Consider the following 18215-nt stretch of genomic DNA (forward strand, 5'->3'; position numbering starts at 1 on the left):
TTTCTTTTTCAGTTTTCCACATGACACAGTGACACATCGCGAGGGAGACAGAATCTAAGGAACTCGATAATAACACGACAGAGACCGTTTTGTAAGTGGACAATTTTACCCCATGCCTTTTCAATGCACAAACGCGACAGCTTTGGATGGACTCTAAGGGTATTTTAGGTATGAAAGAAAAATCTAGCCTTTTTTGAAAAGGAATCTTTCGCATATAATTTTAAAAAATCTACTATTTTACCGACACGTTATTTGCTTATTATTTATTGCCGAATTTCAATCTTTGAGATTACCAATATAATCTATGATAATATTTTATATACCATGTAGATTAGTTTATAAATGAGCTTGAAAATTTGTAGCTTTTCACCATAAAATAGAGGGAAAAAATTCTAATTACTACAGATATGTAATTTGCAACTACTCCAAGATACCCATTTAGATGTGGATTAGTATTTAAATCATATTAACAATATATAATCTCATTCCACTAAGCGTAATTATTTTTTTAGTAGGAAAAAATATTTCAAAAAGCCTATAATATACAAAAATACGATTAGTCATCCAAACTCCAAAGCTTGAGAGAGCTTGAGTGATGGTTTCACTGCAATTTTCTATTTCATTCCTGTTTGGTTAAAGCAACGGCTGCGATTGCATCGGCTCGGTGGCTTCAGATCCAATCAACGGACCCACGTTCATCTCTCTCTCTCTCTCTCTCTCTCTCTCTCTCTTTTCAAAAACAAATATAGTAGTAGCTAGCGACACAAGGGCAGAACAGAAACGTGCCTCCATTTCTAAGCTAAAGCATCAGTACAAGAAATCGTCTTAAATGCCAAGGTTCTTTATTTTCTCCCTTTCTTCTTTCAAATCACTCTCACGAGTTCTTACAAATCTCGACTGTTCGTCTTGAAATGGGCACTCAATCTTCTTCTCTCTGAGTCTAAGATCAGTGGGTTTCTTCGCTTTTTTTCTCCATAGCTTTTCTTTGGATTTCTTACACTCAAAGTCTCAAACTTTATCCGTTTTCTTCTCATAATGGGCTGTTTTTCTCGTTTAAATCTCCTATTGTAAAGTTTCAAAAAATGTTTTCCCGTGTTCGAATCATGAAAACCCTTCACGGGTCTCCTCCTTTTCTCATTTAATCTGCACTTTATTTATCATTTCTTGGAAGATCTCTGAGAAAATTTAAACCCTTTTGCAGGTTTATGCGTTTATTGGCGAGAGAGAGACGAAATCGGATTAATTAGGGACAAGAAGGTAAAAAGTTCAGATTTTTTTCCCGGGAAAAGGCGAGAAAATGGTGGGGGCGAACAACGGAAGAATCCGGACGGTGTTTCCGGTGGTGAATGGGTCGAGAGATCTGACGCCGAGCAGTGCTCCGGCGAGCACCATTGGATCTGAAAATGGCGCCGTCGAGTTCACCAGAGAAGACGTGGAGGCTCTTCTCAACGAGCGAATCAGATACAAGAGCAAATTCAACTACAAGGTCTCGTCTTCATTCTCTCCCCACAAAACATTGAAGTTTCATCCCTTTTCTTTTTCCTAGAATTCAAATCCTTCTGATGGTTATGTTTGGATGAGAGAAAACAAAACAAGTGTTCGATACTTTGGTTGTTTCACTAGTGCTTGGACTCGAGGGTTCAATTCTTCTGGGGACAAAGCTGCCTTATGGGCTAACTACATGAGAGTTTCATCAGTAGGATTCCTACGAGTTTCAATTCTTGAATGATCCGGATTGTAGTTATTAAAATCTAAATGTCTTTTGTTCTTGCGGTGAGTAAAAATCCTGGTTTTTTCTGGTTGGATCCATTGCATCTTGACAGAAATTTGAATATGATGATATAATTGAGGGACCACACCACTGTGTGAATGCTTGTCTTCTGGTTGCGCTCTCTTGAGCAGACCCTTCTGGTAGAATCTCGGTTTGGAATGAGTCACGGTTGAAAATTTGAAATTGTTCCCTTGAATTCCACTGTTTCATGGTCCCTTTGTTTTTGGTTTTGCAGGAGAGGTGTGAAAATATGATGGACTATATAAAAAGGCTTAGACTTTGTATTAGATGGTTTCAAGAACTCGAGTTGGATTACGCTTTCGAGCAAGAGAAGTTGAGGAACGCCTTGGCAATGACCGAGAAGCATTGCTCTGATATGGGTGCTTATCGGATCTGCAAATTCGGATAAAACTTTCTTTTCTTCCTGTTTGTGTTAAATTGTTGCATCTTGCATCAAAATTTTGGGGATTCTAAATTAGATTCCTTCGTTTGATGACAGAGCTAAGTTTAAGAAACAAGGAAGAGGAGCTGAATATGATTATCGAGGAACTGAGGAAGAATTTTGCTGCTGTTCAGGAGCAACTCACCAAAGAACAATCAGATAAGTTGGTAAGAAAAATGGCTAAGTTCAGTTCCAGTTTAACCATTCTTGTCTGTTTTTTCTTTTGGCTTTTGTTAAGTTGGTATGTTCTGTATAAGGCTGCAACTGATTCTCTCGAAAAAGAGAAAGAAGCAAGACTTGCAGTTGAAAAGGCACAAGCTGCTCTTACTGAAGAACTAGGAAAAACACAAGGAGAACTTCAGACAGCTAATCAGAGGGTGAGAAAGTAAAAAAAAAAAAGGATAGAGATGGGATTTGGTTAAAATCTTTCGAGAAATCGTCATTGTTATCAATATGAACATTTCGGGTTTTCTTCAGATACAATCTGTCAATGACATGTACAAACTATTGCAAGAGTACAACTCGAGCTTGCAGCTGTATAACAGCAAGCTCCAAGGTGATCTTGATGAAGCTCATGAAGCTATAAAGCGAGGGGAGAAGGAAAGAACAGCCATAGTGGAAAATATAGGCAACATAAAGGGTCAGTATAAAGCTTTGCAGGATCAGCTTGCTGCCTCTAAGGTGATTGATTCTGCTTTTATTAACGAGTGAATGTAGTAAATGGAGTTAGAACAAATTTTGATTGGGTGTCTTGTTTTTGTTAGGCCTCTCAAGACGAGATCACGAAGCAGAAAGGCGAACTGGTGAATGAAATTGCATGTCTCAAGGTGGAAATTCAGCAGGTCAAAGATGATCGTGACCGCCAAATAATGGAAGTAAAGAATCTGCAAGCCGAGGCTGCTAAGCACAGCGACTTGAAAAACACCATAAACGAGCTCGAGGTTTTGTTTCATTCTTGAATACCCCACACTTTTTACAGAGTGTACCCCTCGGATCATTGCTCTTAAAGACAATGTTTAATGTTTTGTTCAGACAAGGTGTTCATCACAAAATAACCAGATAAGAGAGTTGCAGGATCACTTAGTAGCTGCTGAGAGGAGACTGCAGGTATCGTTTCTTGAATTAAGCATATAGCACAAACATATGTTAAATGTTTATATTCTTTTGTAATTACTGATCATCTGGTCTTTTGTGATCTTACTTTTTGCAGGTGTCAGACTTATCAACCTTTGAGAAAATGAATGAGTTTGAAGAGCAAAAGGAAGCCATTAAGGAGCTAAAAAGTCGGTTAGAAGAAGCAGAACTTAAACTCATCGAAGGGGAGAAACTACGCAAAAAGCTACACAACACCATACTGGTAAATATGTTGTCTTAAACTTACCAGGACTTTTCTTCTTCCCCTGCAGCAACACTGTGTAAAAGCTTGACTGATCCCGGTTCATTTTTACGTCACAGGAACTGAAGGGCAACATCCGGGTATTCTGTAGGGTCAGGCCTCTATTACCGGGCGAGAATTCTAGTGATGAGGGGAAGGCTATTTCCTATCCCACATCTTTAGAATCACTTGGTCGGGGCATCGACTTGATGCAAAATGGTATGGACAAATTTTTCTGTAAATGCATTTCTCACAGGAAGGGCATTCATTCGTGTTATATAAGAAAAAGGACTCATTTGGTGTTTGTTTGTTTTGGTTAGGGCAAAAGCATGCTTTCACGTTTGATAAGGTTTTCACACCTGATGCATCACAAGAGGAAGTCTTTGTGGAGATATCTCAACTTGTTCAAAGCGCTCTTGATGGTTACAAGGTACTAGCTCAGTGTGCAACTAAGACAGTAACAACACTATCATAATGAGCAATCTATTTCATCCCTTTTTGTTAATTTCTTCAAAACTTCATGAGGAATCTGGTGGGATTATATATAACCGAATGATAAAGTTAGTAGGCTTGGATCGGTGAATGGTGCTATATATCGTCGTTTTCTTGGATTTTTAAAGTGGTAAGCTTTTTTGCAGGTGTGCATTTTTGCGTATGGACAAACGGGATCGGGAAAAACTTACACGATGATGGGTAGGCCGGGGAATCCAGAGGAAAAAGGACTGATACCCCGATGTTTGGAACAAATATTTCAGACCAGACAGTCCCTTCGATCTCAGGGATGGAAATATGAGATGCAGGTGAGGAGTAACACAAAATATCTCCCGTCTGAACCCGAAAAAAGATACCTCCTTGTGATGATAATGCATGTGATGTTATCGGTTTATATACAGGTTTCAATGTTGGAAATATACAACGAAACTATCCGGGATCTCTTGTCGACGAACAAAGAAGCAGCACGAGCAGAAAATGGTGTTTCCCCTCAAAAATACTCTATCAAACATGATGCAAATGGCAACACACATGTGTCAGATCTTAATGTTTTGGACGTAAAGAGCACCCGAGAGGTTTCGTTCCTCTTAGACCACGCTGCTCGTAACAGGTAAAAGCAGCTAAAATACCCCATGCAGTTGAAACACACCAGAAACTCTGAAGGATCAACCGTCAAGATCCAAGACTCGAAAATGGTAAAAAAAAATTGTTTTGAGTGATTTTTTACTTGTGCCCAGATCGGTAGGGAAGACACAAATGAACGAGCAGTCATCAAGAAGCCATTTCGTTTTCACGCTAAGAATCTCCGGTGTGAACGAGGTATATTGTTATTCATCAACTTATATGGTTCTTTGTTGTGATGTTTTCCTGTCTGAAACAACTTGGATTCTTACAGAGCACAGAGCAACAAGTTCAAGGTGTTCTGAACTTGATTGATCTTGCTGGTAGTGAGCGTTTGTCAAAGAGTGGATCAACTGGGGACAGACTTAAAGAAACTCAAGTATGTTCCTGAAGCATTTCCCTTCAACGAGATGATGTTTTAGCTTTTAGCTTTAACTTTTTCTTGTTTCTTGCCGGAATTTTTCGCAGGCAATCAATAAAAGCTTATCGTGTTTGGGAGATGTGATATTTGCTTTGGCAAAGAGAGAAGATCATGTTCCGTTCAGAAACTCGAAACTCACTTATCTTCTTCAGGTAATATCATCATTCTACCATTCTTCCATTTTCCATAGTATTTGCTTGAAACTTTATCTACAAAAACGAACACGACCCGGATGTCTAGTGAGTGACCATTTGCCCACCAAAATGTACCCGGACCCGAATTTCTATGGATAAGTATCCAAAATTTTAGGTTTCTACACGGCCCAAATGACTAGTGAGTGAGTGGTTGCTTGCTAAATAAGGGCGGGCACTCGAGTTTTCTAGTGTATTTGAATTTGACCCCTCTTCTGAGTTTTTTTTGGTTGGACTACCCAATCTCATTCCCGTGGGAATGGATACCTGAGTTTGGGTATCTATAGGGTGCAATGAGGGTTCGGGTACCCGTGGAATACCCGACAAGAGAGGCTAGTGCGACAGGATGAGGCGGCAAGAAGACATTTTCTCAATCCTAATGTATGATTTAGGGAAAAAAAAAACCTTAATCGCCATCTCTCGTCCCTTGCCGCCTCTCTCAAAACCCTAATCGCCTCTCATGGCCTCTCGCCTCGCCCAGTTGCCCTCACTTACGCCCCCCTCGGCTCGGGTTACCCCTTGATATGGTACTCGCCACCCGAAATCCGTATCTAAACCCAATATCTGGGGGTAACACATGTCTTTGGGCGAATACTCAACATTTTCGGACATAACCTGTCTTTGGCGATGACAACAGCATGTTAAACTGTGGTTCTTGAAACAGCCATGTCTAGGAGGTGATTCGAAGACGCTAATGTTCGTGAATATATCGCCGGAACCTTCCTCGACGGGTGAATCTCTCTGCTCGCTTCGGTTCGCCTTGAGAGTTAACGCCTGCGATATCGGAACTCCTCGCCGTCAAACTAACTACGTCCGGCCCTTGGATTCTCGCCTCAGTCTCGGATGATCGATCGATCGATCTTACGAAGAAACTAGCCGATTTGGGGTATTGTGTATTGCTCTTTACCTGTTGATGGATTCTAAAGTTCTAACACAAGACAGAGACAAAGACAAAGACACGACGTAATTTGTATAGTTTGTTCCTGTAATTCTTGTTCCGTTAGGGGCTTCAATGGATGTCGGGTTCGTATAATTTTTCTTGGACTTCGTATTTCTTTTTCTTGTTTTAGTTATTTCAATATTCAAAAACTTACCATTGGAATTTATATTATTTAATTTTGGTCAACATTTATCGAATTTGTTTTATCCACTTTGTCCATTTATTACATCCACGTGACGTGGGCATGGATTAACTAAACTATAAATAAAACAGCATCTGGGATCACGCCAAAGTTCATGCCTTCACGGAACTTTGGATAAGAACATGCCCATCATCTCTCAAATTATTGTTATTAGTCGTTTCATTAAATTAAATATATAGAAAATGTTTATTTATTCTCCATAATTTTGGTGGACTGTCTAAAACTCGTATATCCAAATGGGCTAAATACTAAAAAGATTCCTATATGCAGAATTCGTACACCTTGGATATTCATTTGTTCCATTAAATTAAATAAAATATGAAATTAAGAAAAGCTTAACATATCTGTTTGTATTCAATTTTGTGAGCATATTTTAGCTTGTTGGTATTTAATACACACAAACCATCTTTCTTTTTTTTTGCATGATATGTAAAATTTTGCATATGATTATTTTTATCTCTTAGGCATTTGTAAATATAATTTATTAAAGGAATATACCGAATTAATCATCGTGTAATGAGTAGTTGACAAGTTTATTGTTCAATTTCGTACCTCCTCATTATTTATCAAGAAAATAAGTTGACTTATCTCTTAGACATTTGTGGAAAATATTACCAAAATGGAAAGCCAATAAGACCTATACCTCCCATACATATATTACAAATTTTAGTTACTTATATATATTTTTTATATCACATATTTATACTTGTTTTCTATAATTTGGACCTCTTTCAAAAGTTATTCAATATTATCATTTAAATCAGATTACTTTATAGTTTATATACAATTTAAAATTCATTTGATATGTAAGATTTTAAAATTTTCTTTACTTGTATAGAAAATTCAGATTTTATTAAATATGAAATTAGAAAAACTATTGAAAAGAAAAAGAAAATAGCGCGCCTTTAAAAATCTGATTATACAAAAAAAAATTAGTTGTTGAGTTAATGGGCCTAAAAGGCCCAAAATAAGAGAAATTCTGCGCGTGAAAACCACTTTCTCAAGGATTCCCAGATTCCACCCTCCGTTCTCCTACAGTTTTCATACCCATTTTCCCGAGAAAATTGAACGACGGAAAATCACGCTGCTCATTTTCCCTCTTCCCAAACAGGATCTCATTGAGGGCTTCATCATCCCTTTCTCCTGCGCTTTTGGGCATAATCTGTTCCCCGGAAGGGAAAATTCGCCGTCTTATTCACCGGAGGAGGAGTTCAGGAGATGGTGTCGCCTGAAAATCCCAACTGGCTCTACGACTTGATCGACGACGAGAGCTTCACCATCCAAGGCCCAGGATTTTCCTGGCCGGTGCAGCAGCCTATTGGTTCTTCTTCAATTGCCAGGTTCGAGAACTTGCTCCTTCTATGTCTCTGTGTCTCAATTAGGGTTCGTTTTTCATCTGTTTACTTCAGGTTGTTCTGTGTCTGTCTGTGGTTTCTGGGATAATTTCAGCTAATTAGGCCTGATTGAAAGTTTGAAACTTGGTGGAGTCAGTGCAGCTTTTTGCGTTTTTGAACTTCTTGGTTTAGTTGGAGCAGGTTGAGAAGAAACCGATACCCGATTGTCAGCTCCGTACAGTTCCAACTATATGTTAATGACCGGATACGGATTAGATAGAGTTTGTGAGAGGGTTTTGTCTAAACGGTGGTTCAGATACTGCAATATCCTGGTCGATTTGGTCGATCAATGCTTCAAGATAGGCTTGTGGTTGTTCTCAAAAGTCAATCCCGTGTTTCTGCCATTTTTTTTGTGGGGTTCTGACATATTTCTAGATGCCAGAGATCATGGATCTGGGAGGAAATTGTATATATAACCCTTTATGGGTGGCTGAATATGTTGGCTGGTTTGGGAATCATAGGTTTAATTGTGCTTGAAAATAAATTGTCAGTACCTTTTGGGATATATGTGATGAGTATTATAAGTACTCGTACTGACCCAACCCCCTTTGATCGCTTGCATTGTTGTACTATTTTTGTTATGTTTCCATGTATCCTTTTTTGGTTCAGTGCTGGAGCTGATGGCTCAGTCAGTAATCTTGAAACCAGCAAAGAGCCTGGTTCCAAAAAGAGGTAAGAATGATGTGCATTTCTCTCCTTTTTCCATTTTCTATTGTCTACTATCCCTCGTCTACCACCTTTAGTGCAGAATCCTTTCTCCATTTGCATCTGTAATCAAATTTGCTTGCTTTAAGCATCATACATTTCTTTTCGTGGTTTATCCTGCGGGGTCTGTTGATATACATTTTGTCTGACAAAGCTGCAGAAAATAGTATTCCTGGTTGATGCTTGTTCCTTTCTCAACATCTTATTTCAGGGGTAGACCCGAATTAAGCTGTGCCTCTAGCTCCAAAGCTTGTAGAGAGAAGCAGCGTCGTGACAGGCTGAACGACAAGTAATTTCTTCAGTTCTTCGATTCTTCAGTTCCACCGTATTGGTTTTCTCAGAGACTGAAGCTCGCTGCATTTTAAATTAAAAACAGGTTTATGGAATTGGGTTCAATTTTGGAGCCTGGAAGTCCTCTCAAGACTGATAAAGCTGCTATTTTGATTGATGCTGTCCGCATGGTGACACAGCTCCGTGGTGAGGCCCAGAAGTTGAAGGATTCCAATTCAAGTCTCCAGGAGAAAATTAAGGAGCTGAAGGTGAATTTATTTTTGCAGCTATTAGTGTATCTCTTCTCTTGAAGTAGGATCATCGAGTGGTTATTGATCCCAGAGTAATTTCAATTAGGCCGAGAAAAACGAGTTACGAGACGAGAAACAGAGGCTGAAGGCTGAAAAAGAAAAGCTGGAGCAGCAGATGAAAGCCATGAATGCTCAAGCGAGCTTTTTCCCGGCTCCACCTCCAATGCCGGCTGCTTTTGCTGCTGCCCAAGGCCAAGCTCCAGGCAACAAGTTGGTGCCGATCATCAGCTACCCAGGAGTTGCGATGTGGCAGTTCATGCCTCCTGCTGCAGTCGACACTTCACAGGATCATGTCCTCCGCCCACCGGTTGCTTAATCGGACAAAAAAAAAAATCGAGAATCATCAACTGGGTTTGCTTCTTGCTTCCTTGAAGCAAAGTCTTATTTCTCTCTGTCCCTTTTGCTCGACTTTGTTAGCTTACTTGCTTGCTTGCTGCTCATGTTTCCGTTTTTCCTGTCTTAACTGGACCCGTTGAACAATGACGTAACATTGTAAACTTCAATTGCTTGGTGCCATGTTATCTATCCACATGTAAATTTCGGTAGAATTCTGTTTGGTCTTTCATATTTGTGTATATATATGCAAACAATATATGCATAGATAGGTACAACCAGGCGGCTGGAACCCTAAGTTCTACTTCCTCGCCATGAAAGAATCCAGTAATACGAAATCTAGCAACAGGAGAGACAGAGAAGCAAAAGATGAACTGGAAGAGGAAATCTTTGACCAGGGAAGTAGAACTACTCTGCAGAAAATCTGACACCTTTGTTGTGTGTTTGGTCTGTGTAAATATCTCTTCTCCAGGTTTGGATATGGCTCATGTTCATGTACAAATAGGTATAGATTTGGGATGTGGGTTATTATGACGCTTTGATGTGGCAGCTCTTGATGAACCTGTCGGAAGAATCAACGTACTTAGCCCACAGAGGACGGAGATGAGGGAAAGCAATGTCAAGCCATGGCTTAGCTCTTCCATTAAAATGGATGACGGCTGCGCTTTCAGCATCGGAGAAGCTCGTGTTTTCTTGGTACCCGAGACCCAGCATGTGCCAGAATGGATCGATCGGTTGGACATGGCCGTGGAAAGCTATCAAACCCGGAGGCAGTGTTCCTAGCTGCCACAAGCTCAGGTCTGATTTTATGTTCTGCACATAGGAAAATACTCAAGAGTTAGGTTTCAGGAAGCAGAGCTGGACAGAAAAAACCCGAAATTCGGATATAGGATCCGATCTGCAGGTTGGTTATACGAGCATTATATGAGATGAGATCGAGATTATCATGCGAGGAAAACCTGAAAATCGGGTTTGAGTTTGGGTAAATGAGTCCGAGATTAGGTATTACCCACGGATACCGTGAAATCGAGATTATCTCGTGAAATCAAGATATTCGAATAATCTGAAAATCTCGGGTATCAATCCATGCCCACCCAATAATGAAGTTTTGTTACGAGGGATTTGACTTGGTAGGGTTTCTGGTTAGTACCTCTTCAAGCCAGCGGTAGTAAGTCGAGGTGACGTTGGTTTTCCTCCAAGCCTCAAGGTCGAATATGTTCATCCCGTAAGCCCACGCGCATTCCTCGGGGCTGAAGTTTCGGGAGATTTTTGGGTGCGAGAAGTTCAGGTAACTCTTGAACTTCTTCGACATCACAAACCTGTCTTCTCCTCTGCATGTCTCCACAGCCCCATTCACATTTCCGTTCATGTCTATGTCCCAAAGAGGCGAAAGATCGGTCTGTACCACGATGTCGTCGTCCAAGAACACAACCTTGTTCAGGCTCGGAAACAACTGCGAGCCAAACGCAAAAGATTTAGGGTAACATTATCATTGTTAAGAGGTTTTCGCCCATTTTGTGGATTTTTTTTTTACCTCGGGTAGATGGATACGGATGTGATTCATCATGGAGTTGTATTTAGGGCTAAGAGCCTGCAACTTGGCGGCAACGACGACCGGGTTCTCGCTATTGTTGGCCACGATAGCAGAAGAGCCGCCTCGGAACTGCGACCTCACCCGCTGGTCCTTCTCCATGGCTTCGAGAACAGGAACCTTCCCCTTCGAGATCCAATCGAAATGGTGCAAGGCCTTGACCTCAACAATGGCGGGCGACAAAGGATGCAATGAGAACCAAGCTTGCATCGGGAAATAGGTTTTCTTGTCAGTGATTATGTGGAGAACTATCTCGTGTGGTCTTAGAGAGTTTGTAACCAGGGACTTGGCCACGACAGAAGCTGCGAGGATATTGTCCGAGGCCAAGACAAAGTGGAAGTAGTTGTTGTCCACAAGGGCCGGGACGAGCTCGGCGGCCGGAAGCTGGAGCCGGGCGGCGGCATTGACCGAGTGCTCGTTAGCCAGTCTCAGGGCCAGGCAGTGTAGCTGCTTCGGTATGCTGCTCGATGCCACGTGTCGGTACAAGTACTCTTGGATTTTGGCCGTTCTTGTCCTCTGCTCCATTAGAGTCACCTGAACAAGAAAAAAAAGCAGTAGATGGGTATTGATAACGTGAGAGGATAATCAAAGATTCTGAAGAGAAGGGTTTCTTTAAAAAATATATTTATTTATTTATTTATTACCATTTCTCTGAGCTTAAGAGCGAATTCTCTTGCATCTGATTTGGTTCGTTTGACTTGGGACATGAAATCTTCAAGTGTCTGAGGAACGTCAGATCTTCCTTTGAGTTCTTCTTGGCTTAAAGGTTCTTCCAATACATGGTACATAACTTCTGGAACATTCTGCATATCATAAAACCCAAAAATCACTTATTAATCTAATTATCTGCATATATATATATATATATATATGTGTGTGTGTGTGTGTGTATACATAATGTTTTGCAATATTTGGTCCGTCATAAAGGAAGACAAACGATGGCGAGAGAGCTTACACTTGGTTCCACTCTTCGTCCTAAGAGCTTTGGTCTTAGTCGTTTACCCAAGCAGGCTGCAAAAACGAACAAAAATCCAACCGAATTTAAATTTGAGGAATATTTTCTGATAATGGGAGTGAATATTAAAATGATTCATTCTTAATAATCCGTTGGAGTTTATTAAAATCGACCAAAACAGAACTGAAGTCCACCGACCAACTTTGTATTAAATTAATTAAATTGCGTAGAATTCTAGAAATTATTCCCTTCTCTTAAACTAAATTGCGACGACCCAAGAAAAAAAAAACTCTACCCTTCACGTGTAGCGATTGAGTTTGAACTTTTCTTTTTAATTTATTTTGTAAAATGTAATCATGATCTCAATGTCATGGAACGAATGAATGAATTTTCATTATTTTATAGTTTCGTGTATTCATCGTGAATTAAAAGATAATGGTGGAACATTGATATCAAAATAAGCTTTCATTTCTAATCCTAATTAACTTTTTCTCTTCATATATATAACCAATATTTATGGATACAAATGTTTAAAAATTCTTGAGATTAAATTATTTAAAAAAAACTCTGACAAACCCTTTGATCCGAATACTAGGATACTATGCATGAGAAGAAAATCGGAAGGGAAATTTCGATAATGTAATTGAAGGAAAAAAAAACAATTTCATTATTCATTTTTCCCTAATGAAAATAATAAAGAGAGAGAGGGTACCGAGGGAGGAGCAAGGGGAGGGATCGGCGTCGATGGAGTCAACGGAGGAGAGGACGAAGACGAAGCGGAGAAGGAAAGTGAAGAAGAGGAGGGAGTAAAACATCATCTGATACGAAAACTTCCTCGACCCAACCTTCACTTTTATGAACTCCCTCACCCCTTTCCCCGTCACCACCGTCACTTGCCTCAAGCTCGGCGATATCTGCAGCTTCATCCTCTCTCTCTCTCTGTTGGGTTTCCGAGGAGGTGTTTGGAAGAGAGAAACTGAGTTAAAAAGGAGATTATGTATGGTAATGAAATGGTTGCTGTCACTCACCTAACCTTGCTTGGTGTTCAGGTTACTGATTGCTGCACACTCTCTTCTATTTCACGAGAGACGACGAGAATGTTTGTTACATGGTTTTAGACACGGGTTTGTAACAAGTTTCGATTTTTTTTTTCCGGGTCTTGTTAATTATTTGGTATATATATCGAAAGCACGTTCCTTTTTATAACATCATCAAATGATGCTGACCGTATGGTATGTGCTAAACCGAAATGGGAAGCACTCCGCGTTTGGTACAATGACCCGGTTAAGGAATTTGGGGTTTCGGTTTAGGGTGGAAGAGAGAGAAGGCAAAAAAAAAAAACACATGTCAGAAGGAAAAACGACGAGAGAAATGTAAATGTAGATGGAAAGGAGCTGTTCGGTAGTTACATATATATATATATAATATATTACATAGCTTTGCCTCCAAATGAAGTCTTTGAACAGAGACCCATAGAACTTCAACTTCAATTACTCTTTGAGGACTACTTCCTCTCTAATTCGGACAGTGACCCTCCCTCTCTCTCTCTCTCTCTCTCTCTCTCTCTCTCTCTCTCTCTCTCTCTCTACACTGTTTCTTCTTTTTGGGTTTATTTAGTAATTTCCTTTCCTGCTCCCCCAAATGCAGAAACTTTTTTTTTTTTTGGGCCCAAGGTAAAGTCCACGACTTTATTGGAGAATAACAATGGACTCTCTCTCTCTCTCTCTCTCTCTCTCTCTCTTGAAATGCCAACAAAAATTGCAGAAACAAGTGTTTATTTGACAGTTATTTAATTTTTTTTTTAAAATGATTGAAACGACAGAACTTAATTGAAGAGGAGGACGAAAGAATCAATCTTGTAGGATTGCATATAATTAGTAAAAGGACCGTGAATTTCCCAAAAAAAAAACGAAGCTTTTAATGTATGTATACATTAATAGATACCATGATTTACATATGTTGTATGTAATAAATATTACTATTTACATCTTAAACATGTCATATCATGCGTACATATACACATATTAATCACACAAAAACCACCACACCGTTTCAATCGAACATCAACAGTCTCCTTCCTCCATGCATCTGCCTTGCTATTTACAGAAGCCAGAGCTCAGGTTCTGCTCCATGGCCATCGTGGGCATTTACATAGCCATTGTTCTGTGTCGGAAGAATCTGCGGTTCCGAGTTAGAGGAACCGAACTCAGATCCCCTGTCATCAAGTGAGTCGGTAGTTCTGTCGCAGTCCGAGGCGAAAACTCTGGAACTAAGACGATTGTTCATGTTACAACGATCAGAATACGCGGCCATGGGAACGAAACCTCAAGCTTTTGAGAGTAGAATGCAGGGAAAATGTACCTCAGTTGTCGGAATTTCACAGGTTGAATATAGTTGAAGACAGGAACTAAGTGTTTCGATCTCGCTTCGATCAGGCAAGTTCGGATTCTTTCGACATCTATCTCCCCTTTCGTGGCGTTCTCTTTGTCCAGAGCTACTACGCCCTTCAGAGCAACCGATTGAAAGCTAACCTGTTTTGCCATACGATACGAAGATATATTAATCCGATCTCGAGGCTTCGAGACTCATAGAACACCTTCACTCGTGCCCGAAAAAGATTTCGTTCGAAAGATGATACCTTTGGCTTTGCCCATAACGGCGGACAACGAGGTTGATGCGTCAGCAGTTCCGCTTCAGAGATATACAACCGATACTGAGTACTATTTCCTTTCGAAGTTACCTTCTTAGAGTCTTCAAGAGCAGAGTTCTTCATTCCGACGCCCCCCGGGAAAACTTTACCCGAATCCAAGGCTCCGCCATATAAGTCAGTGTGATCCCGAGGCTCCCTTCGCGAGTTTTTTTGACATATCGTCCATCTCTGCATCGGTACAACATCTAACTTCCCTTCTGATTCCAAAACCGAGTCAAAATCACCGCTGAATCCGTCCGTCCTGCAGTCAAGATCGACCATTGCCCGTATCGCATACTGCGTCATGCATCCCGAAGGAGAAAAAACCAGAAGGTGGGTCCTCGTCGTCATCATCGAGGAGCCATTGTCGGCATAAGAACAGAAAGTTGATGCAACTGCCCCGGGAACAGAGCTTGTTCTTCCAGCTGCAGCTGATGCAGCGCCATTCACAGTACCCATCCAACCATTGCTTCCGTTCCTTATTCTACTAACCGCCGATAGAGTGATCGGAGAAGCGAGATTTCCATTACCGCACTGAGTTATCGTCTCAATTCCGGGGTTTATCTCGAACAAATGGCTCGTCCCTCTGGAAGAGCTGATCATAATCAAGTTACTATCGTTGCTGAAACCGATGTCCTGGATGACCTGAAATCTCTCATAAAGAGTTTCAAACATCTCAGACTTTTTCCGGTTTTTTCCGACACTTCCACTAAAAGGGCATACGCTAAGTGAAGAGCTCAGGTATTTTACCGCGTTAGTGAAACCACGTTGAAGCTTGTATAGATGCACTGACGACGCCATAACGTCATTACCTGTCGAGGAGCTTTTGCAGAGTCTTCTTGGCATTATGCCAAAGACGTTGATATTGTGGCCTTGAACCGAAGCAGTTACCAAAAGGGTTCCGCTTGGATCAAAGCACAATGCTAAAATCGGACTCTTGTGCGCCCTAAACTGCGAAATGATGCTTTTGCTCGTAATATCTCTGATAATGACCTGCGGATCCATGCACTGGTCAGTAAACCCTAACGAAATGAAACAAAAAATCTGCAGAAACAGTCATAAAAGAGGCGTAAAAAAAAAAGCTTCGAGGGAGGAATTTAAGTACCATTCCGATGCTATCTGCATCTGGAAGATGGCCATTATGAGTTGCATTGCCTTTCCAACCAGGAACACCCAGTTGCAGAGAGTTGTAGGATTCAGGCAGGATTTCGGAGCAATACCTAGACAGCTTCTTGTATCCCTTGTCGCCAAGTGTCACGATCCCAGAAGCGAGCTGTCTGCTCGATTCCTTTGCGTATTCTGCAACCGAACTACCGTTTGAAACAGCCGACAGTTTTACCGTTAGATGCTGGGGACTGACATGTCCGGAACTGGATTTGGCAATACGGTTTCCGCTGTAGGCAAGCCATCGTGGACCAACTGCGAGTGGACCATAACCGTTAACCCCCGAGCCCGAGGCAATGGGGTTAGTAAGAATAGTGTATTCTCTTTCTAATGTTGTGGCATCAAAGCAATGTATCTGCAAGATGATTTGTAAATCGGGAAGTTAAGATCGGGATAGCAAAACAAAACCAGCAATTAAAAAAAGCTCGATAAGACTGAGTTCAGTTCATACCTGAGCTGCTTGCAAGACAGCAACAATCCGGGAACTGCATCTAACGGTATAGATCAAAGACCGGAACTTCAGTATATGAACGCATGATTGAGACTTCAATGAGTAGAAATGGACAGAAGTGGGCAAGAAGCTGCTTCCGCTTCCTGGCTCATTCGCGTTCCTGACATTCTCATCCTCTCCACAGTAACTTTCAGCACACACTGCCAACAGTGGGCGACTCTCGGCAAACTTGTCATCAGATCCCTTCGATCTTATCGGGTTCGGTGACATTTGCATGAATGATACATGACCGTCGTGTCTGGAAACAAGAACGTGGACATTATCGGTGACTTGCACATCCCAAACTTGAAACCCGGAATGAAATCCGAGTAGGAGTACCCTTTGTGTATCACCATCCGCTCCATCTAGCTTATCAAACCCGGCCCAGACAACCTTTGCATTAGAACAAGGAAGATTGCAATGGTTAAATCCCATTTGGTAAGGCACCCATATGACAAAATTAAACTGGAAGACCATACTTTCCAATAGACAGAGCAAAGGGGATGCGACCAACAGGCTAAAGTTGAAGACTTTCTACAAGAACTCTCTTGAAATCCAGACATCAAGCAAGTTCCTAGACTTCAGACAAGAGATGGCAACGCCTATGTACATGAGAGAGCCATTCATACATGCTTACAAGTTAAAGCCACTGATAAAGTTTCCATATTTCAAACTTCCAAAATCAGCAAATCACCTGATCATGACCAGGATCGTTGTCCCTGTCTACGGCGCCGGAGGCAGCGGACACGGCGGAGCGCGCCACCGTGGAAGCGCCGGAGGAGATCACCCTCAGGCAATTAGATAAAGCGCGAAACGAACTCCGGGCCGATCGCGAGACAACTCCGCCGCCTCCTACGCCGGAGGCTTGCTTCTGTGACCCATCGCCGTTTCTCCTCATAATCCCGGGGGCCGGGGGTTCACAACTCTTCAGTTCCCTCAGCTTTGAGGGTAAACCTCCAAAAGAATTTTCTTTTATACCTTTTTCTTTTCCTGAGTTTTCCCCAGAAAATTTTCTCGAGAATCGTTGAACAAAATTAATCGAGAAGATCGCTTTTTCGACGAATTGGAATCGGAATCGACGAAGTGAACACACGCAAACACAAATTTGCTTCGTCTTCACGTTATCCTGAGCGTGAGTTTTCCCGGAGGAGAGGAAACACCCGGAAACATACAGAAAGCGATCGAAACTCAATCGAAAAGAAAAAAAAAATGAATTTCTGCAAAACCCAGACGAAAATTTAGCTGAAAAACTTAAGCTTTTTATATGAAATGAAGTGAAAAATCCAAGCTTTCTGGAGAGAACTGCAAAACTCAACTGAATCACGCAAGTGATGATCCTCAATTCAGAAGGGGAAACAAAAGAAATCAAATAATAAACAACCGAAGTGGATTCCAAAACGAAACTTATTTACAATTGCAAATAGCGATTTAGACAATCATAAAGGGAAAGGGTTAGGAAGCATAAATCTGATTAGGACTCGGGAAACATTTGAGGGCAAGAAAAAGCAAAGAGTTTTGGGATAAGAAGGACAGGAGGAAGCTGTCTTTCAAACATTAAATTTGTCTGTCTTTTTTTTTTTTTTGAGATTCTGATTTCTTTTACGTCTCCTCTCCTCTCCTCTGGGTGATTTTCTGCACAAAGCCTCGCTCTTCACGTCTCTTTCCTTCCATTTTTTTCCTGCCAAAAAAATAATAATTGATACATAAATATATATACTTTTAAATGTTTGGTTTTGTTTGGTTTAAATTCAGTTATACCAATACCAACCAAACAAAACCGAATCGAAGGGAAACCTTATTTCAATGCAAACGTATATAGGCATCATATATATGAATATATATTTCTTAAAACTTGGAA

The 18215-nt window shown here is 40.9% G+C and overlaps 4 protein-coding genes across 9 annotated transcripts; 2 read left to right on the top strand and 2 right to left on the bottom strand.

The window, feature by feature from the left end:
- Positions 1-735: 735 nt before the first annotated feature.
- On the top strand, positions 736-6441 carry LOC104813408 (kinesin-like protein KIN-14N). 3 transcript variants are annotated; one of them, XM_010540967.1, is made up of 17 exons: positions 736-837; positions 1202-1486; positions 2007-2151; positions 2271-2380; positions 2471-2590; positions 2691-2894; positions 2978-3154; positions 3246-3320; positions 3424-3570; positions 3669-3807; positions 3909-4018; positions 4227-4388; positions 4482-4690; positions 4818-4899; positions 4976-5080; positions 5170-5274; positions 5978-6441. In XM_010540967.1, exons 2-17 carry the CDS (start codon positions 1298-1300, stop codon positions 6158-6160), a joined length of 2262 nt encoding a protein of 753 aa, XP_010539269.1. In that variant the 5' UTR covers positions 736-837; positions 1202-1297; the 3' UTR covers positions 6161-6441. The 3 variants fall into 3 exon arrangements, with proteins under 3 accessions (XP_010539269.1, XP_010539271.1, XP_010539272.1); XM_010540969.2 differs by lacking the exon at positions 736-837 and adding an exon at positions 845-949 and having other exon boundaries at positions 5978-6160; XM_010540970.2 differs by lacking the exon at positions 736-837 and adding an exon at positions 1014-1120 and having other exon boundaries at positions 5978-6160.
- A 1028-nt stretch (positions 6442-7469) lies between these two features.
- On the top strand, positions 7470-9660 carry LOC104813411 (transcription factor ILR3). The gene is made up of 5 exons (XM_010540972.1): positions 7470-7795; positions 8459-8521; positions 8766-8843; positions 8931-9093; positions 9182-9660. The coding sequence occupies exons 1-5, from the start codon at positions 7674-7676 to the stop codon at positions 9449-9451; spliced, it is 696 nt and encodes a 231-aa protein (XP_010539274.1). The 5' UTR covers positions 7470-7673; the 3' UTR covers positions 9452-9660.
- Positions 9661-9712: 52 nt separating this feature from the next.
- LOC104813410 (probable galacturonosyltransferase 12) lies at positions 9713-12982 on the bottom strand. The gene is made up of 6 exons (XM_010540971.2): positions 12727-12982; positions 12015-12070; positions 11704-11862; positions 11003-11593; positions 10619-10921; positions 9713-10281 (listed from the first exon to the last, which is right to left on the bottom strand). The coding sequence occupies exons 1-6, from the start codon at positions 12938-12940 to the stop codon at positions 9997-9999; spliced, it is 1608 nt and encodes a 535-aa protein (XP_010539273.1). The 5' UTR covers positions 12941-12982; the 3' UTR covers positions 9713-9996.
- Positions 12983-13905: 923 nt separating this feature from the next.
- Positions 13906-18027, bottom strand: LOC104813412 (autophagy-related protein 18f). Of its 4 annotated transcripts, none has more exons than XM_010540976.1 (8): positions 17052-17219; positions 16837-16959; positions 16319-16750; positions 15809-16222; positions 15454-15696; positions 14653-15348; positions 14376-14545; positions 13908-14283 (listed from the first exon to the last, which is right to left on the bottom strand). In XM_010540976.1, the coding sequence occupies exons 2-8, from the start codon at positions 16918-16920 to the stop codon at positions 14115-14117; spliced, it is 2208 nt and encodes a 735-aa protein (XP_010539278.1). In that variant the 5' UTR covers positions 16921-16959; positions 17052-17219; the 3' UTR covers positions 13908-14114. The 4 variants fall into 4 exon arrangements, with proteins under 4 accessions (XP_010539276.1, XP_010539278.1, XP_010539277.1 ...); XM_010540975.2 differs by having other exon boundaries at positions 16837-16936; positions 17052-17145; XM_010540974.2 differs by lacking the exon at positions 16837-16959 and having other exon boundaries at positions 13906-14277; positions 17052-17255.
- Positions 18028-18215: the final 188 nt, after the last annotated feature.

Source organism: Tarenaya hassleriana, unplaced genomic scaffold (genome assembly GCF_000463585.1).
Source record: "Tarenaya hassleriana unplaced genomic scaffold, ASM46358v1 Cleome20, whole genome shotgun sequence".
Classification (NCBI taxonomy): Eukaryota; Viridiplantae; Streptophyta; class Magnoliopsida; order Brassicales; family Cleomaceae; genus Tarenaya; species Tarenaya hassleriana.